Here is a 24,894-nt window from a genome sequence, read left to right as displayed (position 1 = left end):
CTCTATCGTCTCTAGGTAAGAATGTATGTGGGCAAAACTTACACAACTTGAACGTTAAATTGCCAAAGCCGTACCTCAGACCTACTCTGGTAGTACTGTAACCATTTAACTTCAGTGGGTCAAATACAAATCTTTCACTTTTAATCCGTCACAAAAGAGATGCAACTCAGACATTATAGTTTAAGCATGCAACATGTCATAGGTAACAAAATTGATTAGATAGCAGGGTATGTTAAATAAATCTTTGTGATTAAGTAAAAAATAAATCACAGAAACAATTGCTGAGGAACATGTCTGCAGGCTCAGCTCTACATCTGGGTGGGTTTTTTTCTTCTTTTATACATCAGCAGCAGCCAAATTCACAATTGATAGATATTGCACCAGAAAGACGTGTGCAGTGAGAAGGAATATAATCACATTAATGCTTATGATAAAAAACAGATATGACTTCCATGTGTTACATAAAGTGCCTTTAGAGTTGGTGCAGTTAGAAACAAAAACCCCGTTGTTATTTAGATACCATTAGCAAATGCATACAAATAGGAGACAAACCAGATCTGTTTTCCATAGTGCCAAATCACATAGTGCCAGGTTTCATTCAAAATGCCTCCATTGCAAACAGTAAAGAGGAAAGGATAATAAAAGAATCGCTATACAAAGATAATAACAGGGTTTAGCATATTTTCCTAAAGTGATGAATGCCAACCCTACCCCAAAATGCTTTATAGTACATGTAAATATTACCAATGATGAGGCAATTTCTTTACTGAACATGAGATTTGGCATGCTATGTTATGATTCTCCCTTGACTTGTAACTATTCTAATATTTATACCAAAAAATGCAACATCCAGTCCATACTTCTGGATACAGAAAAATACTTATGTGCTCAATGAAAAGAGTTGCTCTCAACATATAGCCCACATAGAGAAAATTTCCAAGTAGGCTTTCTCCTACTTTCTTCACGGTTTAGGAACACAAGGCTCAAAATGTGCTTCGAAAAAATGACACTGGCATAAAGTCTGGTACGAAATTAAGAAAAATGCTAATTTTTTCCAAGTATATGATATTTAATTGTAATGAAATAAAATCTGAAAATGTCTAAATCAATTAAAAAGTAAACATGAGTTGTAATACTATACCTGTAAAATGATTAATTCCATTCATTGTCATTAGAAATTATGTAAAATATTTATTAAGGGCTTTGCCTACAGAGGCACAACATAAATAGAGTTAATTTTTGAAATGTGATCAGAGTTCACGTGAAGCGGTTGGTAATCTGCTGCGGGAATGTCGGAAAAGCCACCCACAGATTACAGTTCAGATGTCCGGATTCAGGCAATTGCGCTGTCGACGGGTTTGCTCCGTGAACCAAGGCCGTGCAACTGTTCTGCCGCAGTCACTCGGAGTCCGTTAGGCAAATGCGAAAGTGCAAGCAGAACTTGCTTGAAGGGGGAAAAGAAGGTCAGCGTTTTAATCCACTCCTTCAAAGCCTTGAGCATTTTCAACTGCCATCAGGAGCTTCTCTCGCAAATCTTCAAAAGATTCATAAAGAGGTAAGTCTAGGCGATTAAAGCTGGAATTTAGAAGGAAAAGAATCATTTAATAATCCACTGAGAAGTACACACGATTTGAAAAGTATAGCAAAGGTTAAATGGCTTGGGGGCCTTCAGAGAGAATATCTTATTGCTCAGCTGAGGGGGATCTCCACCGTGTCCTCTGCAAACCCAGCTAACGCTTGTGTTCCCCGCAGGTAGAGTCCGAAGCCAGCCCTGCCTGGACCACAGACAGTTTTCAGCAGTAACTGTGTGCTGCCTTGCTTTTCAGAGCTGACAGTGGGCATCTGTTAAAAACCACCTGGGAAAGGAAAAAAGCCAACAGAACCCCCACACCGTATTTAGTTGATTGAAAACATTCCATCTTTGTCAAAAGGCTGGTTCCCTAAGACTCAGCAAAGATCTTCTAAATTCATAGGATAGACTCTCTACCCTCTGGAAGAATAAAAAACATCCAAAAGAAGATCTTGAAAAGATCCTGTAAAATCTAACAGATAATTGAGATGTAAAGAGGATGGGCTGAATTTTGGAATGTCTTTGGGGTTTTGTGTGTGTGTTTTTATTTTTTTAATATTACTTTATTCTATAGAATGATTCTTTCTATAGAAAATTACCATTCTGTCCTAATGTTCTAAAAATTAGTTTTCTTATACAGCACAATTCAAGTTACTCTAAAAATGTATGCAGTAGAGCAAGACCAAGATTTGTATTGAGTACTTCCAACAAAAATGTTTATAGAATTTGAAAATAATTCAATCCTAATTTATATAATTTAAGTCAGTTTATGACCTCACATTTATGGCCTTTATGTAGCATGGCTTTCTGTGGCTATGTTTTGTTACACTGGACTTTCTGTAGTTCATTATACCCACTTACCAGGACAAGGCAAAATAAAATCATGGAAAATGAGAAAGGGAAAATGAGAAACGGAAAATGATGGCGAGAGTAAAAGCCGCCTGCAGTGTGGTACAGCTGAGGGCAGTGATAGCCAAAGTAGAATCACAGCACCAAGGGGAAATAAACAAAAGCAGCAACCCCTACTTGTACAAGTGGCAGCCTTGCTCTTCCAACTCCTGGATATCCTTCTACTTCTTACTTTTCCAGAAGGAAGGAGGAAGACGTGACACAATGCACAGTATTAGCCTTACAAGGCGAGGCACTGTTTTTCTTTCCAGTGTGCCCTGTTTAACAAATGGTCTCTCCCTTGGACAGTTTATTGCCTATCCTGTATTTTTTCAAAGCCTTCAGACTGACCAAACAGAGAAGAGCAGAGCCTATGTTTTAACATTCATAGAAAAATAACTAAAGGATAAGGTGCAATTCCTCCTGCTGTTTTTCCCAACTGCTGTTTGGACAGGAGCCACAAAAGGGATAGCTGCTCCCATCCTGCCCTCGTCACTACTCTGCAGCATCGTTGATGCCTCACGGGACTGTGCTGTGACTACGTGTCCTTACCGGTAATGGCTGCTTCTCTGCTTCCCAGGAAATTGGGGGGGGTGGGTCATAAAGCCTTCCTAATGTGAAAGGCAGTGGGAAACCATTAGGTGGTTGTGGTGGAATGGAGTGCAACCTGAACAGGATGCTCAGCCAGGGAGACAGATGTGGTGACAATGTGCAGGATCTTGGGACCTTCCCCAGCAGGCGCTGAGGATCCTACTCCCAGATTCCACACAACATTTTGGCGTACAGTACACTTTGTGATGTGCTTCACGTGCTCCCATTTGGATCGTGTGGCAAGTACCTTGCATGAACGGATTCTTAGGTATTTGATACAGGGAGAACTCGTCTCGCAGAAGGGATTCAAATTACTTCCATTTAACTGGCCAGTGCTTAAAGCAATCTGCAAGCTCCTATATGGCTTCAAATATGACAGTTAACATTTGGTATATATGGGCAGCAATTTCTTCAAATGTTGTACAAAATGGAAGTGGGGAAAAGCGCTCTCTTCTCTCTAACACACATTCTAATACGCAAGCAGTTACTGTAAGTCCTGAGTTGAAAGGGTTACTTGGAATACAACCAAATAGCCTTAAAAGGTCTGTACCAGAAAGGCTATGATGGAAAGAGTTTATTTCGGATTCATTCTCCTGCATTTATTGCAGAACACCTACACCTACTCTGTTAACGCAGCCTTGGGCACCTCCATGGGAAGGCAAAGCCAGCCTTGTTCAGAAAGGGTAAAGCAGCAACAGCCGGGTGCCGAAGCGGAGCCCTGCTGCCTCCTGGAATTTTGCACGTTGCATTCTGCAGCTGTGTGCCAGCAGGTAATCACCAACTGTTCTTTGCCTTTTAAGTACAGACCTGCATACATGCCCACATTTTTTTTGTAAAAATGGGATGTATGATCCAGAGCTAAAATATGTTAGTGACATGCACAGTCATCAGTTTCCCCCTTTCTTGGCAGGATAATACCACAGAAAAGCTATATAATTGTATGCTTTTATGACTTACCATGTGTGAGCTCTGGGCAGTTTATCAGGACTTCCCCATTGCTCTATTGTAAACAGCTGAGGACCATTTGAACCTGGTTGAAAAGGAAAATCACATGAAATAGAAATTGCTGGACACTTCAGAGACTACTTAAATATTATTTTTAAGATTAAACATTTATGTAAATTGTACAAGGTATTTTGTACTGGTTGAAAAACCTAGCCTACAAACTCTCTTAATTACAACTACATTAAAGCAAATAGGAATGTGGTTATTCATGTCCAAGCCCTGTTAGCTTGTTAAGTTTATCTAACTACCTTTCGCGTAGAGTATATGTAATGCAAAAGAAGTAAGCTCAGACATTAACATTTCAAAACTGAAGTGCTTGGTTAAACACGTGTTCTCCTCTTCTTTATATGACATGAATATCGCTCCTGCTGACAGCTGACATTTTCCCTGTTGGAGCGAAGAGAGCGTCTGCGTAACGCCCACGGCATACAAAACTTTACTCCTTCTCAATGTGCCCCCCCAAATTCTCCAGTGCTCCTGGTATCCAGAGGAGAATTCTTATGTGAGGGTCGAAGGTTGGCTATGACTACATTGCAGTGGTGCCCAGGTTTTCTCGCTGACGTTCAGAAGTGGTCCGTACAGCCATTCTAGCGGTGAGTGTGATCTGCGGGCAGCTGAAAGAAAGCTCACCGTAAAGTTCAGCAAATCCATTCATAGGCACGCGTGACGTCCCAGTAACAAACTGCAGTAACCGAATCCGTTTTTCAGCATCCATCAGTAGAACAGCCTGTTGACAAACATACACAGTCACTGCTGTAGGTGTCATTGTTAAAAACCAGAACAAAACCTAAGTAAATTACCTATTTGCGTTAGACTGTAACAGACAGGTAACTCTGCAGGATGTGATACAGGTCACAGACCAGGTTGTCTCTGTTTAAATAAGGAGCATCCTCTTCCAGCTGTGGCTGTACCACAGCAAGGAGCCGTCGCTGGAGGCGGCCGGCCTTTCGGCACGAGCAGTCATCAGTAACCTGCGCCTGCCTGCACCCACGCAGCACAGCGGGTGGGTTGCCACTGCAAATACACCCAAGGGGGAGAGCAGGGAAATGGAGGTGGCAGAAAAGCCTTGGGGGTCAGGGAGAGACCACAAAGGTTCACGGACGATCAGAGCAGGGTGGCACTGCAGCAGGACCTCAGCATCAAGCCTTTCACATTCATACCAGTACACAGTCTTCGTGTATACCACCCACGGGCATGAAAATGATGTAAGAAACCCAGAAACAAAGTTTGAAGTACATACACGAAGCTGTAAGATTCCTGTATTTTTAAGAAAAACAGACACCCCTTTGAAAAATCTAGAGCTATTACAGGAGAAAGTATTTTAGTAGTTTGTCTGGGGACTCACAGTTTTCATATAAGCACTTTACTTCACAACGACTGCAAGACGCTTTAGATTAGATAGAACCAAAGATCCGACTCCCTATCTTGGGTCTGTCTGTTTCTAGTATGGTCTCTAATGAGTACCACAGCTGTCGTTCCCAGCATAGACAGGTGTATTCTTCAGCACTTTTCACGAGGAAAAAAGATTTCATAATGGACTCTGCAAAACAATACTTTCACTTCTAGGAACAGTCAAGGGAAGCCAAATGTGTTAAACCAGTCTTACCTTCCAGAACCACTGGATAACGGGATGATTTGGGCAGTAACCGTTTTTGTAAATGGTATGTTGTCTCCAGTCATTAACATCAACATCGCCAAGGCCACACATCAGCAACTGCAATCGGAAGTACATTGTTACAGTGTTAACTGAAGATGATCTCGTGTTATCCTGCACACTTTATCTGAAAAACAAGGCTACACTTTCCCTCTGTTGTCTGACCTTCAAAACAGCTAAGTGCTGTAAATACAAATGCAAAGATAAAGGAGAGCTGGAGCTTCTCTTCAGGACAATTCTATTTCATCTTACTGGAGAAACACTGTACACTATGACGTAGGTATGCTTCGTGTGACAGCATCTTCTATGGTATTTACCTCACAATATGACCAGTATAGGCATACTGGCACTAATTCAGTACGACACTGACATGCTTTTACATCCACATACTCAACCACCTCACAATTACAATTTTTTGTGCTTTTATGTCATCAACAGATTAATTAGGGAGAAAAATCTTGTTTCCCACTACAAGCAAAGCATCTTTGTCTGCACGTTCACTTACGATCAATAAGCGACGAATGATGAGCCTAGAACATAACACGTCTTTTTGTGACGAGCATTACTGAGCTGTTGTCTCTGGATGTCAATTAAACAAACTCACCTCTAGTTCATTTTCATCAAAAATTTTAATCAGATCAATAGGAAGAAGTTCTGTGAAGCCCTAGAAGAAAGCAAAGCGAAGATAAAATTCTCATACCATGTAAAATTAAGTTTTTATCTAACAGGATCTTTGGCTTCAGGGAACCCAAGTCAACGACAGAGGACAAAGAAGGGCTTTGAGAATGGAATACACAGTTGCTGAAGTCCCTAATTTAAAAAAATTAATCACTGGATTATTTCAAGCTCAAACAATTTAAGCTTGAAAGAGAATGACGTTATTCTCATAAGGGAAAGATTATATATTCTTATACACAATAAAACTGTAAAATCACAAAACATAAGCCTTCCAGAACTTGTGCGGTTATGCAAAGCTCCCCACTGCCTTCACACAGACACTGATGTGTGAGAAGTCTGCATTAAAAAAAAAAAAAAAAAAAAATTTCGTTTGGGGGGGTAAGAAGAGGCAGTTAAAGAACCTTACCTCCAAAAAAGCATTCATCTGTTTTTGAACTCTGTTTACAAACCTCCACTGGATGACCAGGCTGTAGTAGATTAGATGATAGATAAACAAAAACACAAACAAATTCATTAGAAGGCTGCAAACGAAGTGTTTAGAGATTTTAGCAACCCTAATAGCTTCAGTTTCTCATTTACAACTTCAGCCATCTCCCAGCCACTCTGGTGTTAAGGAAATGCACCAGCTTTTTAGTAATTGTTCAAATTTATCACATGTGACTGATCAAATTCTTGAAAAAAACCCAGTGACTACAAACAAGTTATAGTACAAGTATTTTCACTTTAGCATGCAACACAAACTCCACATATATGCTTCCAAGTTTTACAGCTATGACATTTCTAAATCTCCAAGAATTTTTTAATGTAACACTGTCACGCTGTCCGGTGTTAACCTTTCTGTTCCTATGGAGATTAACCCCAGGACGAACAAGGCACAAAGGCTCGCCTGTGCCTTCAAAAGCCTACAAAGTCTGTACTAGCCTTGCCTGCTTTCTCAATGAGGCTGTAATCCAGACTCGGGCTGACGTATTTACTGTTAGTATTGGGTCCCTACATGACTAAACATTCTATTCTTCCAGAGCTCTCAGTAATTAACAATTCCCAACAAAGTCTACATAATTTGAGGACAGATGTAATTAGATCTAACAGCCTGCCTAGAAAGAAAGAAAGAAAGAGAGAGATGACTAAAACCTGCAGTCTCAAAGGAGAAGGCTTGTACTGCAATGCTAACCACCTGCAGCATAAATACCTCACAGGTTCCAGAAGAACACTTTAGAAATCCAAGTTTGAAGGATGGTTCTTCCCTAATTTGCATGAATGTAGCAATTATAATGCTTTCTCACCTTTGAAGAGGCACCAACTAAGAATGCCAGCAAGTATAGTTGAATTTATTATAATTTTACATTCTGCTAGGCACAAAAACTGAGGAAGCTTAAAATTAAACACAATTCAAGATTCGGCCAATTTTTGGTAGCAACACTGGTACTGAAACCGTGGCTCTGGTCTGTGTAAGCAGCAGAGAAGGGTAACGCGACGCTGGCCAGGCTGGAGAGCACCTTCTGGCTCGTTTCAACTTGGGCGCTTTGAGCCAGACTTTGGAGAAGCATGTTTCCTATGTGGGGATTTCAGGAAAACCAAGCAGTTAATTCAATTTACTCTGGTTTTGTTCTTACACTGGCCAATGTTATGTAAACGGACTTTTCAAAGAAGGCATTACAGCACCAGATACTGTTCATTTGATAGTTAGTAGAAAATTCCTAGTGTGATTTTCTCACAATGCTTAAAGAAATACAGTTGATTTTTAAGTAGCAGCTATTTAGTCAGTTGTAGCTATTTTTCCTTCTTTGCTGCAATAAATATTAGCTAATAAAATAATGCAAACAAAACACCAGATATTCTACTAGACGATGATTCTTCATTATCTACATGATATCCCATAAGCACTACATATGCACAAGAATGCATCATTTGGATGTTAAGACACAGAGGAAAAAAAAAGTTAAATTTGTGACTACACCTGCAGTTTGGTAGGGTTTGTTGGTGGGGTTTTTTTGTTTGTTTTAAAATACAACTAGAATAGTTCTATCATAATGGAATTCTGAGGAAAAATATTTGGAAAATTTGAAGTTGGATTAATCATTTCCAAATGAGAGCATACAGATGAAAGCACACAAGTATTGACACTAAAGTTATAAAAAATGCTGTGACTAGCCATGAAAGCATCACCTAGATGTAAACCTAACTCAGTTCTGAATTTTGACCCACACATTCTCTAAGAGCTTTTTGTTTCTGCACTATGATGGAGACGAAAAAAGTTTACGCTGTCTAATATTTTGCATCTGAAAACTGAAAAAAAGATGTACTTGAAAAATTAGAGCTGACAGGGCAAATATATTCCACACAAAGTAAGGAAAAAAAAAGAAACATGAAACCAGAAATTTCTTACTGTTCCACCATTACAGCCAAATCACTGTAACACAACATCACAAATGTGCTTAACAAACAAATACAAAGTTCTCCTCTTCGAGGAACGCTTAAACATTTACAGGGTTCCTGAGTTCTTCCTTGGATGAAGACCACAATGGCAAGCAAATATGAACTTGATAAATTATAGAGACACCCTATTTTGGTTCTTTTTTCTAGATCCAGTTTAGTGTTCAGCTCTGCACTTATTTGTATTCTGCAACTCAGCAGTTCATCGGGAGAAACAGTAACTCCTGGGGTGGCAATTCATCGCTGCGCTGGAGCTCTAGAAAGCAGAGCTAGTTACCCATGGCACTTGGGCAACAGGCAGAAGCAGGCGTGAAGTGGGGCAAAATGGCTATGTCGACGTTAACATGGTAAGCATGGCATTCGAGAGGTGCCATTTCTTTTCACTGAAGAATTCAGATGCAGGTGTCTGTCGCTCAGAGCTATCCTGTCTCTTCCCGAACGTTCGCCATGCCTACCCATCAAGAAAAGCGTGTCCTATTACATCACAGACTCCCCTGATTACTGTAATTCATAGAACAGAAGAGGCTAAAATTCCAGCTTTCTAAGGATTAGGTATCAACAATGTTAACAGTAAGATTTTCTTTTAAAAGTATCTTTGATGCTCTAGTGTAGTGCAAACTACAGTAGGTGCAGTAGGGTAAATCCTAAGACAAGTACAACTGTGCTTTCTTACACTCAGGATAAATTCCATAAATGTATACATACTCAATGTATTCCCTTTTGTTTTCATTTGTTACCATGATTTCTGACCCGTTTGGCTTCAGGTCGACTTGATATGTCTGTGTTTCAAAAGAAAAAAACAAAAATAAACCAAAATTATTTCAGGATACATTTCTCGTATACATACTCAATGTATTCCCTTTTGTTTTCATTTGTTACCATGATTTCTGACCCGTTTGGCTTCAGGTCGACTTGATATGTCTGTGTTTCAAAAGAAAAAAACAAAAAACAAAACACAACATGACATTATTTCAGGACACATTTCTCACAAAATCCACTCTCCTCGAGCAGCATTTTACAAGTAGTATCAGAAAATCATTATGCTATAATACCTAATGAGACCTCAAAACATTATCCATTTAAAGATGGCATCATTAGGAACTAATTATTATATGACCACTTCTAAGACTGAATTCTTGATCATATGCATTAGCAAGCGAGCAAACCATTCCAAAGTGAGCTTTTAGTCCTGAACAGCAGGCTCGTTTGGGTAAAGAAAACACATGTTCCATTTTAATAAGGGTAGAAAAATGCCTCCCAATTTTTCAAAATGCTTGGGGGGAAAAAACCCAACAACTTAAAATCCACAGAGAAACTGTTTCATAAAAGGGCCAAAACAGTAAAGTAGAAAAACAGATTACAGAAATGGTTAAATACAGATTTCCTAAGGATGGTGCCACCATGGAGCACAAGACTGAAAAAACCCAAACTCCTTACAGTTCACAAGAAACGACAGCAAGTCCCAGTAGTGTATTCATTTCTGAAGAAAGTCATTTATCCATAGGAATTCCCAGCATGAATGCGGGGCAGGTACCATGAAAGCTAAAAGTTGGCAGCTTTTACCAGCTGGTGCCCACACCAAATTGCTGCCAAACGGTACCCTCCAGAGCTGCAGCTACGAAGCAGCACCTTTCTGACTGCTTCTCCTGGTGTTTACTTACAGCGTGGGCACAAGGCCAGGTTAATTTCTTGTCAAGCACGAGTGCTTGGGAGTGCTTGTCGTTTGGGCAGGAGAGAAGGGAAGTCAAGGATTTTGTTGCTTGGAAGTCGTTACTCTGTTCCAGGCAACATGTTCCATCACTTCGAGAGCATGGTTCCAGTGGAAGCAACCAAGACGTGACTCTCTGCACCCGCATTCAAACAAGCCCTTTTTAAAAGCTAGTACTAATCTTTAACAATTAAATCGGATGTTGCGGTTGAGTAACAGTAAGACAGTAAATTCATTAGCTAATACATGGAGCTGTGAGAGGAGGAGCCTGGAAAGTTCTTCTCAGCACTGGATTAACACTGAATGCTTCCACAAGGAGAAAACCAGCACAAGAAGTCTATTTCAATAAATATACCTGTTACTGTAGGGGGGGTGGGGAGAAGATTACTATCATAGAATCATTATGGTTGGAAGAGACCTCAAAGATCATCAAGTCCAACCGTATACCTGATGCCACCATGCCTACTAAACGTCTTGAAGTACCACATCTATACTATTAAGGAAAAGTAACGAATAGGGAACCTACACCCCCTGAAACACTAGTTTATTCGTTCCATAAAGACCAGAGAAGACAGTCCAGAACTAATAAGGGAAAGGTTTACTACACTGTCACATTTAAACAGGACAAAGTGATGAAGATCCCAGGCATGATGGCACAAACAGAACGCTTCTGAGTGCTTGCTTCTTCCTGCCCCCCAGAAGACAGACTGTTTTTAAAGAAATGAGAAACAGTATTCCAGAGCCATTAAGAACTTAGGAGAAATAGAGACCTTTTCTTTCTCTGCTTTTCGAAGACCGCTCTCCATCCTTTACATGTCGAAAATACCTACTGTCTGTTTCTTACTGACTTGTGAGAACTATGGAAACCTTATCTTTGGTTATTAAGTAAGGAATGGTAATAACAAGATAAGATCTGATAGAATTTTCTTGTTTCTTTCTAACACCAGAAGAGGTTTTGGTGATAAATGAAGTATAAATAAAGATAGAAGCTTCTAGCAATGCAATACACAATGTCCTTGTGGAAGCAGTATCATCTCCTACTCAGGTTCCCAAGGGCACTTTTACGAAGTTTCCGTAGTTCAGCAGCAGCTGAGGCAAAAGAAGTGCCAGGAGTGAGGCAGGGTCCCTTGACTTCTGGTAGTCCCCAGCGCACTGCCAATGGCCAGTGGTATGTGCAGAGAAAAACAACGTAGTCAATATCTGCCATAACTTCTGAATTGCTGGAAAGCATCCTACGTGCATTTGTAATTGGTAAGCTGTTTCAGTCTCTAGCTAGGTAAGTTCCTCCCCACTATAGCATATCCTGTCTTTGTTCGGGCTTTGCTTCGGTAAAATTTGTCATGCCAATTTTGCATCTCACCAGCAGTATGATGGAAACAGTATTATTTTCTTCTGGAATCAGATGCATCTATTGTAAATGAAACAAAAATCAATCTTGCTGGCAATGCCAGACTTAGCTATTTGAGGTACTAGAAGAGTTCATAGAAGAGCAGAAAGTATCTCAAAGTATGTTGATTTATGCTTTGAGTCAGGGAATAAACTTCTGCCAGGAGAAGTGAAAGCTTGCAGTGAAAAGCTATGAAGAATTTGAAGCTAAATTGTTACAGAACACAATATAATGAAAATTACCAACAAACAACCCAGCGTATTTCAAAAACTCTTCATCCTGTGGTTTTAATTTTCCACGTAACCGATAACCTTACGTTCCTTCAGGAAAAAAGCAGTTAGCACTGAGAAGTGGATGAGAATGTCCTTGACAGTACATTGTGCGTGTATGTTTTGAAGTCGGCTTTTAAAAAAGGCACCGTGGTCCACAATACCAGGGGGACTTGGAGCCAAGGCATCTAGGTCTAAGAGATAAATGAAGTGAAGACACTAAAAAAAGGCCATAAAAGCCTATTTAAGAGACATAGGTTGGTATTGGTAAGTGCCAATATGGTACAAAACCAGTATGTTTTAGTCACTACATGTGCGCGTGCATTACAAAATGGTTCAGCTCCACAGCTTGCAAATAAATAAAAAACACCCCAGTAATGATAGGCAAGTAAGTTACAAGCTCATGTAAATAAACTCATGATTTATTTGCCTTTAAGTCCTCAAATTAAATTTAACACATATACTTATGTACAAGTCATTTATCTGCACCCAAGTTATTTCCATCCAGAAGCTGGTACAGCTCTCTGAAGTTTTTTTTAATAGAGATTTTAATAGAGCAACAAAGCTGGTGAAGGGCCTGGAGAACAAGCCTTACGAGGAGCGGCTGAGGGAGCTGGGGGTGTTTAGTCTGGAGAAGAGGAGGCTGAGGGGAGACCTGATCGCTCTCTACAACGGCCTGAAAGGAGGGGGTAGTGAGGCAGGGGTTGGTCTCTTCTCCCTGGTAACTAGCGATACAACGAGAGGAAACGGTCTCAAGTTGTGCCAGGGGAGGTTCAGGCTGGATATTAGGAAGAACTTCTTCACTGTAAGAGTCGTTAGGCATTGGAACGGGCTGCCCAGGGAGGTGGTGGAGTCACCATCCCTGGAGGTGTTCAAAAAACGTTTAGATGTGGTGCTTAGGGACATGGTTTAGTGGGTTTAGCGGGCATGGTGGCATCGGGTATACGGTTGGATGTGATGATCTTTGAGGTCTCTTCCAACCATAACGATTCTATGATTCTATGATTCTCTGTAAAGGCCAACTGCAAATCCAAGACAAACTGTAGCATAAGCTGTTGTCACAGCTTCTACTGATAAAATGAGTTATGACTTCAGCTCAGTTGTTAAAAATGTATCTGCCATTTTTCATTTGTAATGGAGAAAGTTATCCCAGATTGTAGATAATGTTTTGAAAATAGGCATGCTTCCTTTTGCTGTATCATCTGCCTGCATTATATAAAAGACACCATAAAGAAAGCACTTCACTAATTATAATTCTACCGCTTACTTTGTCTTTGAGAACATCCTCAACCTATAAAATCCCAAACAGTCCCAGGCTGAGACCATTTTTGAAGATGGACGGTGTAACACCTTTATTACTCCTCACTGCATGTACTTTACTCGGCTTCCAGTACTGCTTTTCACAAAGATGTCGTATTGCTCACTGACAACAACATCATTTCCTTCTTTGGCCCCCCCAGCCTTAGACCGTTCAGGAAGAAAGCGAGGTTAATATTCATAGTCTGCCCATACTGATCATTAACATCCAACAGTCCTGAGCAAGTTCACAACCGTGAGATGCTGCGCACTATTTAATGACTTTTTGGCAATAACCAATAATAAGATGGAAATACGGACTTTTGGGATAACCTTTACATACCTGTCCAAAGTTTTCCTCATCTATGCAAAACATGAGATCCAACTCTGTAGGATCATTTTCCAGGATCCATTTCAAGGAGTTGTAGTATTCGCTATCCTACAGTAGATTGCAATTAAACAAAGTTTGAAAAAGTGAACATTGAAAACGTATAGTTTAACTTTACATTGAGCAAATAAAAACATCTAAAGCTACAACTCCAAAGGGACTGCAAAGATGAGAACTCATTATTCGCACAGCTACTGTAAAGCAGGGCCTTTTTCTTAGATGCTACATTTTTAGATTCATGTTAACGTTTCTTAATTGACTTGTAATTGCATTATTATACAACAAAATAAATTGACTCTACATATCTATTAGGTAAATATGTATATAGCGGTGTGAAATGGTTGGTTAGAAAATGTCTTCTTGATAAAACTGTACATTCTTTTCAACACAATTTCTCTACCATTTCATTGCATTGGTAATATATTATACAATAACTGACTGCATTGTTATTACAAAAAGTCTTGAAGTTTGCTGAATAAAAGACCCCTCTAATTTCCTAAAAGGGCTGTATCTTCATCATGTCTCAGGTTCATAATTAAAGACTGACCTGAGGAAAAAAAAAAGGGGGAGGGTGAAGTATGTGGAGCTATCATGACATATTTCCAAGCAAGAGAGCCAAAAAAATTAATTTCAAAATAAAGATAAAACATTATTTACTCATGTATGCTTCAAGAGAAGAATGACCTGCCAAAATTTGGTAACTATGAGATACTGGGTGCTAGAGGAGAGATTAAGCAGTTGAACCAGCATTTACATCAGTAACTGAAAATCTGTAAACTCTAAAACATCAAAGAGAATAAACTGCGTTTTATTCTTATACCGAGTATACTTTTGACAAGACCAAGGACAGCTATTGCAGAGCTAAGAATTAGAGGAAAAGGTTTCCCAGCGACTTGCAGGAATACAAGAGCCTGAACTTCCTTTTAAGATCCTTCTGGATGTGCCTCTCCTGAGCTCGGTTTTAAGCTTGTACTTGAGCTCAAGCCTTCTCGTCTTCTGTCATTTTGCCTCTGTGCTGGGCTCGTGAGCCAACTGACCTGGCTGCTGAAGACAGTCTCAGGGAAGTGCAGGATGCGAGTGGGCAGGCTCACAACCCGCTCCTGCCCTTGCGGAGGCAATCTGGAGCCGCCTTACCCAGAGAAACTATTCTGTGCTCTGGGGTAACAGAAGATGACTTTAGAAAGGGGAAAAATAACAGCTCCAAGGTTCTGCAAAGTCCTTAGCAGTGGGAAAACTGGGCAGCCTCAAAAGGTTAAAAAGACAAAACCAAGTATCATGCTGCTACCTTAACGGAAACCATTTGTATTTATCTATTGCACTATCTGAAATGTGCTGTGTTCCCACGCTGGTACACTACACATCTAGACTGGGCATCCACAGGATCCTATTTGCTGTTGTCCTTCATTTTACAACACAAAGCTAGAGATTACCAACTTGTAAAACAATTCGGTTTTCCCCCAGGGAGTGCCAAACACAAAAGATTTTGATTGCAATTACTGGCGAAGGTGTGAAAGTAGAGGACCAAAACAGAGGTAAGGGCCTAAGTTGTGCTGCACTCCTTAAGTGTATTTTGGAGAAAACAGTTTATCATTTGGCAATCCTTTCTCCTTCCAGCAGCGTGGGCAACTTCCCGTGTTGCCAGGTCAGAACTAAGCCCTTGCATCCCCCCCATTCCTGCGCCGCAGCATGACAAGAAAGCCGTAGGGCTTGGTGGTGGTGCGCTGTGTGACAGGGAGAAAGCTGACCCAGTGGGAAATCTGAAGGTGTAATTAGGCATCTTATCTTGTGTTCCTTACTGGCCTGTTCAGGTCTCTTCTCCCTTGTCCTTCTCACCACTGTTACTGCCCTGGTACTGAAACCAGTGTCCTAGCAGGGAAAATTTGATTTATTAAAAAAGTACGTGCATATCTTTCTAAAGCTGTTGCAACACTATGACCTGGTGTTTTCCACCATGCAGTTTACTGGAATTGTTAGCTCTTACAAATTTCCCCAGGGGAAAAAAAGCCCACCTAATTGCTAATGCTGATATAGTTTAAATGTTACCTTACCACTGACTCCATGTCTTTCAGAGTTATTGGTTTCCCCAGCATCATCTTGTAAAAAGGTCTGATGAAGAAGCCTAAAAGCGAGAGAAGAGCGTTACCTCCAGTTCTGCATTTTCACCTTACATAAAGATACGACTGCTCAAGGATAATACGCCATGGGATTTCCTAGCATGCCAGCAAGAAAGAAACCTGCTGAAAGTAACAGTGCTGTAACTGCTCAAGTTAACGCAGCAGGCTCATTTTTTATTTAGGCACAGAAAGTCCAGTTTTTCAATTACAAGAATTACGCCATTGATTATCTTATGCCATTAAACACCATAACATTAATGGTAGAGAGACACAAAAGATGGGGAATTGAGCTCAAGGTACGCTAATCCATTTAAAATTGCTATTCTTCTCTCAAAGGAGATGCTAGAAAAACAGGACAGTGAGCTTCCTCTTCTAATGCGCTGCACTATTGCTGAATAAAATTTGGTCAGTTTATAATGTTTGTTTGCTTGCTTATTGTGGGATTTCAAGGTTCGGCAGAAATTGTATTTTCTCATTACATCATTCAGTAATAATTTCACAGATCAAAATATGCTGCAATTGACACCCACCCAACTGCTTTGGCTGCAGGTTTGCATGGAAATGGCCAATATAAATTTAGTGATTTTCCTTTACGGATAGTGATTATTTAGCAATGCTGATTCGGTAGTTTTAACACAAGTGGAGAAAGGAGCAAAACTTTATATGAAACGTATCTGTTGAGTAAGACACTATAATTTTTGAATCACTGTTCACATCAGGAATGCAATTTCCAACGGTTCCAGTTCCATTACCTTCTCTCAGACTTTGTCTCCCGAAAGACTACACTCTAAAGCATATGAATTATTGCAGTGATTTATATCATTTAATAAAAGTCCAGGAACAGTAGCATAGCCATGCAGTGTAATGACTCACCATCCAATAGCTTCCCATGATATACTGCCAGACCAGCAACCCGACCAATAAATGTGAAATACGACAGATGATCTTCGTTACAAAGACCTGAATTAGGATTAATCTGAAGTGTATAGTTGTCCCTTTTTTGGGAAAAGAAAAAAAATATCTAAATAACCAAGTCTTTAAATAACCAGATATTCAGATATGTTAATAAATAACTTGATCTTAAGACCATTTCCTGTTCATTTTTGCAAGACTGTAATAATTTATCCATGTGTTCCTCAACAGAAGTAGCTGACAGTTTGTGGGCAGGCTGACCTAACCAAAACCGTCTTGTTACGACCGTAATGATTACTTGACAAAGGTAATTAAAACTCCAGCTTGTGCAGTAACAGGATTCCCCCTGTGGCAAGTTAAGAGGACTGTGATAAAAGCCTGGCATCATTGAAAACAGTAAAATTTTGCCACCAGCTTAGTGGAATGAGAATTTCAGCTATGCTATCTCTTCTGCCTTCTCCTGCGCTTGATTAGTCACTCTTCCCAGCCAAATTTCAGGGCTTTAAATTTTTAGGACTCTCTTTTGCAGTAGTTGCTTCCAGTTCTTGAAATATCTGAAGGTACTGAAGAGGAATTAAGTATAGGCCCATGGTCAACTGCCCTAGCATAAAGAATAGATACTAGCAACTTGAGATTCTAGCATCTTCAACTGCACGTACTAGAGAATACCTCTGAAATACGCTTAATCCCCTGGATATTGGAAAAAGCCATCAAAGGACTAAGATCTTTTAACTGGTAACAAAGCACTAACACTCATGTGAAAGCATGTGTCACAATAAGACATTAGTGTAAAAGCAGTGTTTTTAATTTGCAGTATATTCTTCATCTGTGAAGAAAGATACAGGGTTTTTAAGTAGATTTTTTTTCTTATTTCTTAAAATAAATAGTTAGATTTCTGAACCTAAAATGAAATAACACTATATTTAAAATACCTACGGTGACCTCTATCTCGTAAGTGGAAATATTTCAAAACAAATGTTTATCCAGTGAACTCTATTAACACACAGGCATTCTGTGCTAGTCAATGTTGTTTAAGTCGTGTTTCCCTTCAACAGCAGAATGTCTTTTGAGACACAAATGCGAGAAAACTCTCATTATGCAGTCTTTGTTCATCTACTTTACAATCTATTCAGCACTTACTAGAGAAAGGAGTGAGCTTGATATTGACATAAAAACACCAAAACTACTGCCTGCAATTAAGAAATCCATCCATCCTCACTGTAGCTAAGTACACAATGTGGAATTACATACAGCATCTTAAAACAAATGTACTTTAAGCAAGAAACTTGCTGTCTCATTTACACTACTGGGTTGCTCAAAGATTTTAAAATTGGACAAAACCAAATTTAAACTTATGTAAGGCCACTGCTGTGTAAGTGCTGAAATGTAGATGAGAAGTTGTTTTGTGAGCTAATTATAAAGGAGTACTGTAATTCTGGACGGCAAGTGTCTTACAATGTAACAGGGGGGGCATAAAAAGATTCTTTTGTCTGACCTATCTTCCTTCACTATTACTAGCCTCAAAATTGCAGTTTTGCTGCAAGCAAGGCAACACTGAATATTGTCCTAATAATGAAAATGTTTTATGAGATTTCAATGACAATTGAAAGGTTCTCTGAAAAGCAAGTAAGAAATGATAGTACAGAACAGAGAGATTTGACTGGTAAGAGAGCATACTGATGCACCATGAAGGATGATCTAACTACTTTCCAGTGTAACTTTGCCTCTCATGCAAAATCTAGCATATATCCCTTATGAATGGAAATATTTTAACGGACACTTACGTTGCTGAATATTCAAAGAGACCATAATAAGGGTTAAACATCTCCTTGGACAAGAGAAAAAACCATTCTCTGGCCACACCTCCATAGTCAAGTCCTTTTTCTGACTCAAATTCAATCCAGAGCCTGGCTTTTAGTACATCAGGTCTCTTCACAGACATGATTCTTCTGTAGGACTCCTCAAAAATATTATTTCTGTGTAGTTTCATCTCAAATCTGTTCGGTATATCAGCCTAGGTAGAAGAAGATTATATTATACTTGTTAGTCTCAGTAAGTCTTCAGGCAAATTACTGACCAGTGGTAACAACTAAATGACAGATTAGACACCTGATGTATAAACTTTCCCCTTATCTTTGTTTTCCAGTGCTCTCTAAGTCTACAGGTTGATAGCACATGGTGAACTTGGTAAGTTCCAGTACAGCAGTTCAGAGATTTCTGTGATACTCAACCAAACAATGAAAACAACAAGAAAAGTAACAAACAAACAAACAAGTGAAAAAACGACTGATATTACTATGTTCTGTTTTGAGGGCATTTTAGCTTAAAATGGTAACAAATGCACAACATTTATGCAACTGCTTTACTATGTGTCTGTAAAGGCCAGGACAGTTTCACAACAAAAACACCTGCAGTACCATACACACAAACAGAACTGAATTGCAGAGATGCAAACAAATAAGAATCAGGCTCCCAAAATGTTTTAGAAGTTCTGCCTAAATAGGAGGGAGCTAACGCCCATTATGATTTAGCCCAGGGAGCTAAATTCAGAAAAGACAAAAGAGAACCAAGTTAAGAATTTGTAGATGACTGGATGAACAGATAAACGTGGTTGGCTGTTACAGCCATGTATAATTTTCCTGAAAAAACTGACTTAAAACTACTGCTTTGGAAGTTTGCTTTTTCCTGACAACTGAAGTGCTTATTGTGTGCAATCACGTGTCAAACTCAAGAAGAAAATTCAAGGAGCTATCAAGAAACAGGTAAAGATATTAGCAAGTCCCTCTCCAAATGATAGCTGGTGTAGCCAAGGCTGCCTGCTGTTAATTATGAGCCAGTATCACATGCAAGCTAACACTGGGCGCTCTCTTACAGTAAGGATGTTACTGAAAACACTTTTTTCACAGAACAAGAACACCACAAGCTTGTGCCAGATCCAGCACAACTGCGGACTCTGCTCTGCCAGCTTGTCCAGCTCTGCCCTTCAAAGCCCACTGTTGAAGATGAAGGAGAAATACCAATCCTCAAGCCTGTTTCCAGCCTAAAGGCTTACAAACGAACATACCAATTAGTCTCAGTTGCAGTGGGAAATAGCGAATCACTGCTACTTCCTTGCTGCCTCATCACTTTGATTTTGCATTCATATAGCAAAATGAGAGTCTTAAAGATTTGTAAATGCTTTTGTTGCGAAATCCATCAAATTTAAACTTTTCTTCATTTTTTCGGTTCCTACTTAACACCTTTAGGAGTAGCACAATCAAGAAAAATTGGCCAGTGTGTTCTAGCAATATACAACACCATTGTGCATCTGTGCTTGGGACAGGCTGTTGTTTCTCCCAGACACAGCGTAATTGATTCCAACACAAAGCAGCATGCTTCTACTCACTGGTTTCTTTAACTTCTTCCGGAAATAGTCATATTTCTGTTTGAACTCCCTGGAATATGGAACTGCCTATCAGAGAGAGAATCATAAATACAGATTATTCCAGCTATTTAGCCGTTTGATATTCCAACATTATTTAAACAAAAAAGAAATTTAAAGACATGTCATCTACATATGTACGCCACAGGTTCATCTAAAACCCACCATGCATGAAGTACAGCAGCCAAAATTTTCCCATTTCTCAGTGTGTAATTCAAGTTAAAGGTATGAAAACTTTTGACCCAGTTGTTCTGTTTATCAACTACTTACCTGCATCTTTTTTTTTTCTTTTAGGAACAGAAAAGAGCAAAAAAAAAAATTTAACACAGACAAAAAAAACCCCTGAAATGTACTGCTGCCAGCCGTGTGTCTCGTTAGGAAATAACGCACATGCTATACGATGCTGAATTTTAAAAAAGACTAGTGTTACCACAGAACACGGATTTGCACAGCTGAAAGTGCTAAGCACTGCTAGGTGCTACTCAAAGGACACAAAATTAATCTTGAAAATGAAGCTAAGAACAAGTTAAGGGGCTCCAGTAAAGCTATGACATGAACAAACTGCTCTCCAAAAAGTGCAGGACACCACGTATACCTACACAACAGAGTTAACCAGGCAGCCCAATGTCCACGGCTTGAAATTATCTTTTCAGCCCATAGTGAACGAATCTAATTCTTAATAGTTATAAACTATCATCAAAACTATTTTGTAAATTACTTAGAATGAAAATATACACCTTCACAATGTCTTTAATCCAGAATCTGAAGCATTCAATAAATAAACTAAGATTCTTTTGAACCAAGTACAAGTCACTGTGTAATATTTGTCTGAATACGTACTCAATGCAGCTGCCTGTGAGTTAGGCCACGTTTTTAAGTAACAGCAGCATAACTGAACAATTGCAGAAGTTTTTTTTAAAAAAAAAAGGCACAGTGAAGGTTGATAGAATTACATTAATCAGCAGAGCTAGAAATTGGTTTCTGGCATATGTAAACAGCCCTTAACAAAGGCCACAGGCCTCTGAAATATTGAGGTGGATTTCCAGATACCTGAAAGGCTTCTCAGGATGATTCCAGAATGCGCAAATCAAGGTCCAACAAAGGTTCTCACAAGCTCTGTCATTCAGTTTTGAAAGACATTTCTCCTTTAACACTGTGCTGCTCTTTCCTGCTAACACACTGTGTAGGTAAGCAAGCATTTGACACTGAGCTAGAAGATTGCCGTGTTTGATGCTAATCCATTCGCCACTTGCTGACCACCGCAGCAGTCAGTAAGATGACAGTGTTCCTTCCTGCTACCTACCTGTCTTCATCAGACGCTTTTGCACCAGATAGGAAACGCATGCAAACGTCCAAAAAGGCCAAGGCTTTTAAGGTGCCAAGTAGTACCGGACTCAAAAGCAGTGAAGTGCATCAGCCATCAGGCAGGAGCACAGGTCCGAGCCACCCATACCCCAATCTACCTTACTCAGCCTTCAGATGAAGTGGCCGTAAAACAAAGTTGTGAATTAAACCAACGAACAGGAACGGGCTGGAAAAGTGATACGATAACAGACACAGGTCTGGTTCTTACAAATAACTGCTATGTATTTAAGTAAGATTCTGTAATTCTCTATGGGTTTTTTTTACAACTAATTTTTTTGAGAATTAAGAATCCTTAATTCTCTGTTTTCTGACACCACATACAACAACATCAATTTAAACAGGGTTTGGAAAGCGCCTTGAAAACAAACAAAAGAAAAAAAAAAAAAAGGCTTCCTGGCCTCGATCGGAGTACTTTCCAACTACACCCTTACTTTCCTTTGCTCTACTGTTCTTTCAAGATGAAAGAGTAGACCTAGTAAAACAACTAGCTAAACAAATGAGGTGTGATTTCTTGGGACCCAAAGAATGATTTTGAATTCCACAGGACTGCAAAAGTTACATTCTCTGTTCCCTGAAGGCTGAATCACAAATTGCAAAGCTCTGGTTCAAGTTCAGTTTCAGGGTGAGGACTGGGATTTGGGGGAGGGAAGGTATGGGCTGGTCTTGGAGTAGATTCCTGACTGGATGTAGGTGAGAGCAGGAGGTGGAAATATTACCATATGAGTTTTCTCTTGTGGATGATGAGGCATGAAAAATAAAACCCCAAACTAAATAATTTTATTCTGATGATAATATGACTTTACTACAGCCATTAAATAATCTTTCAACATGTTTCCATTGTTTAAATGCAACGTGAGATGCAATTTAAGTAGTTCTTTGCTTTTGTCATGGCACCAAAAATACTATTAAAAGCATTAAGATGAATCTTTTACAGCTTATATTGGCTGTAAAATGGATTTGATCTTGCTTTCTCTTTAAAGAAAAAAAAAAACCCAACCCAAACAACAAACACACAAATAACTCTTATTTACTTAATGGGAACATGATTGAACCTTATTATCTTGACAAAAATTTCCCAGATAGTCTTTCTCATTTATGCTTAACATTTCTGGGAAAATAAACATTAAGAATTTGTATAGCATACTGCATAGTAGCATCTCAAGCATTAAGTGCATGATAAATGGGTAAATCACTGCAAAAGCAATTACGTTCAAACAAGCAATTATTATTAATCTTATTAATAAACAAGAGCAGTTGGAATTACACCATGCAGGCATTAATCTGCTGTGTCCTGAGACCCTTAAAAATCCTAAGGGTTCACCCCAAATAAAAAGGTATTCTTGGCACCTGGAAACCTCTTCGGGTTGGAAGTCTGATCACTCAGAATACCATAAAATGCTATACACTGGCATAAACCAGCATAAAAAGGTCAAAGAGTGACTCCAGATATTTGATGTTTTGAAAATCTGGTATTAAAGTAAAAGCAAGTATTTATTTTTTCTAAGGCAGATATTATGAAATCTCTTGGTTTATTTGCAGTAAGTTTTATGTCTCTTAAAACTGACAGGTCCAATTTTTGTCTTTTTTAGACTCTGAATCCACATAGTCACAACTCTCCCATATTGAGTGGAAGCAGCTTTTTATTATCCAGAAACCAAAAAATGAATAGCACAGTGTCTCAGCTCAGTAAAATTCTGTTGTCACTAACGACCCAGATAACGGGTAAATATGAACATTTCTCATATACACATCCCTAAAACCTTACAATCTAGGATCCAGCACAGGGAACTTGGTCTGAAATTCCCAAGATGATCTCACTTATGATTTGGAGCAGACAGGTGCCCTTCACATAGCTTAATATAGAACCATACTATTTTAACACAATGGAGGAATAAAAGATAAGATGCAAAGATTTAATATTGTTTGTTCCATACTAAGTAATTTATAATATCAGCAAGTGTGAAGAAAGAAAAAAATCTGAACAATATTTTACACTTACATTATTTTAGATATCATTTAAATAAAATTGGATTTTTTCCATGCATTCATCTTTTGGATGCCAATAGTAAGCTAAAGATACCACTCTACTACTTTCGTCCTGGAATTTCATCATCAAAATAAGCAGCAAATACAACAACAAAACCCATGTTGAAATCTTAAATTTTTTACTTTTCAGCTAGGGATCACATCAGTAATGGATCTTTTTCAGAAATCACACTGCACTTCGTGCAGAAAGCTTTGGATTGAAGGAAGCGGAGAATGGAACAAATGAGAAATGATGGGTTTCTGTGTGTTTTGGAGCATGAACCACCATTCAGACTACTTAGCTATGCAGCTTCCGAATGGATGGAGCTTCATTCAGAAATAACACAACAATATAAAAAATGAAAACCAGCCAAACAAGAGTCTCTATTCTTCTGAAGAGCTTTCTCTTCCTCCTCGCAGAAACAGAGATATTCTGCGATTCACTGTCGTATCTACCGATCGTTTCCTAGACTCTCCAAGGCAGAAACCAACTTCTCACATAATGGCTACAAGACAGGAATCATACTGTACCACTGGAAAAATTCCCTAGCTAGGTAGTTACTGCTAGGAAAGCCTCCAAACCCATCAAATTCGAGCCTATTGTTTGACCTGGGAATAGGGAGCACAGCAGTGTAGTTCCGAATGTTCCAGTGATTCCTAATCAGCCCACTACTGCTTTGGGCCGGTGGCAGCTGGCTGGAAGAGTCCCCAGGGCACTCCAGCCTGTGTGTAACCAAATAGGGTCGACAGAGTGGTAAAACCACCTGAATGCCGGGGAGAAGGCATCAGTTTTGGGGCACCCTGGCAGGTTGTCACATGATGGTAGCTCCCCCTGCCCTTGCAGACTCACGAAAGCTGGCACCTGAGCCTCCCATGTCCGTCAGGAAAAGGCAATGCAAGGCAGAGGTCCTGCTCCCTGGTCTGTTCATCAGGCAGACTCTGACCTGATCTGGAGACCAGGCATGACCTGCTGCTCGACAATGCCTCCTGCCTACACCAAATGTACGTTGAGTCACGGCATTTAATGGAAAAAAACCCCATAGCAGTACTTACTGGACCAGTAATTGCCGGGTTCTGCAGTCTGGGGTCTTCCCACTGAGTAATTTTATTATCTGTAAATAACAAAAGAAATTATATCATTACTTCTCTGTTACCACACTGTGAATTTATGTTATTTTTTTCTCCCTACA

The 24,894-nt window shown here is 39.5% G+C and overlaps 1 protein-coding gene across 1 annotated transcript in view; it reads right to left on the bottom strand.

The window, feature by feature from the left end:
• Positions 1 to 1,316: 1,316 nt before the first annotated feature.
• Positions 1,317 to 24,894, bottom strand: part of NEDD4L (neural precursor cell expressed, developmentally down-regulated 4-like, E3 ubiquitin protein ligase) — a gene marked incomplete at its 5' end in the record, with an annotated part of 45,077 nt that continues 21,499 nt past the window's right edge. Inside the window, 13 exons of the mRNA XM_009696747.1 lie at positions 1,317 to 1,575; positions 4,007 to 4,079; positions 4,685 to 4,781; positions 5,661 to 5,768; positions 6,313 to 6,372; positions 6,793 to 6,853; positions 9,667 to 9,740; positions 13,823 to 13,918; positions 15,916 to 15,986; positions 16,855 to 16,976; positions 18,678 to 18,907; positions 20,279 to 20,344; positions 24,758 to 24,816. Coding sequence (XP_009695049.1) covers positions 1,473 to 1,575; positions 4,007 to 4,079; positions 4,685 to 4,781; positions 5,661 to 5,768; positions 6,313 to 6,372; positions 6,793 to 6,853; positions 9,667 to 9,740; positions 13,823 to 13,918; positions 15,916 to 15,986; positions 16,855 to 16,976; positions 18,678 to 18,907; positions 20,279 to 20,344; positions 24,758 to 24,816 — 1,220 coding nt within the window. The remainder of the gene's footprint in view (positions 1,576 to 4,006; positions 4,080 to 4,684; positions 4,782 to 5,660; positions 5,769 to 6,312; positions 6,373 to 6,792; positions 6,854 to 9,666; positions 9,741 to 13,822; positions 13,919 to 15,915; positions 15,987 to 16,854; positions 16,977 to 18,677; positions 18,908 to 20,278; positions 20,345 to 24,757; positions 24,817 to 24,894) is intronic.

The sequence above is a fragment of the Cariama cristata genome, unplaced genomic scaffold (genome assembly GCF_000690535.1).
Source record: "Cariama cristata isolate BGI_N322 unplaced genomic scaffold, ASM69053v1 scaffold9820, whole genome shotgun sequence".
Classification (NCBI taxonomy): domain Eukaryota; kingdom Metazoa; phylum Chordata; class Aves; order Cariamiformes; family Cariamidae; genus Cariama; species Cariama cristata.
The sequence above is the reverse complement of the archived record's forward strand: the minus strand, read 5'-3'. Positions and strand labels throughout refer to the sequence as shown.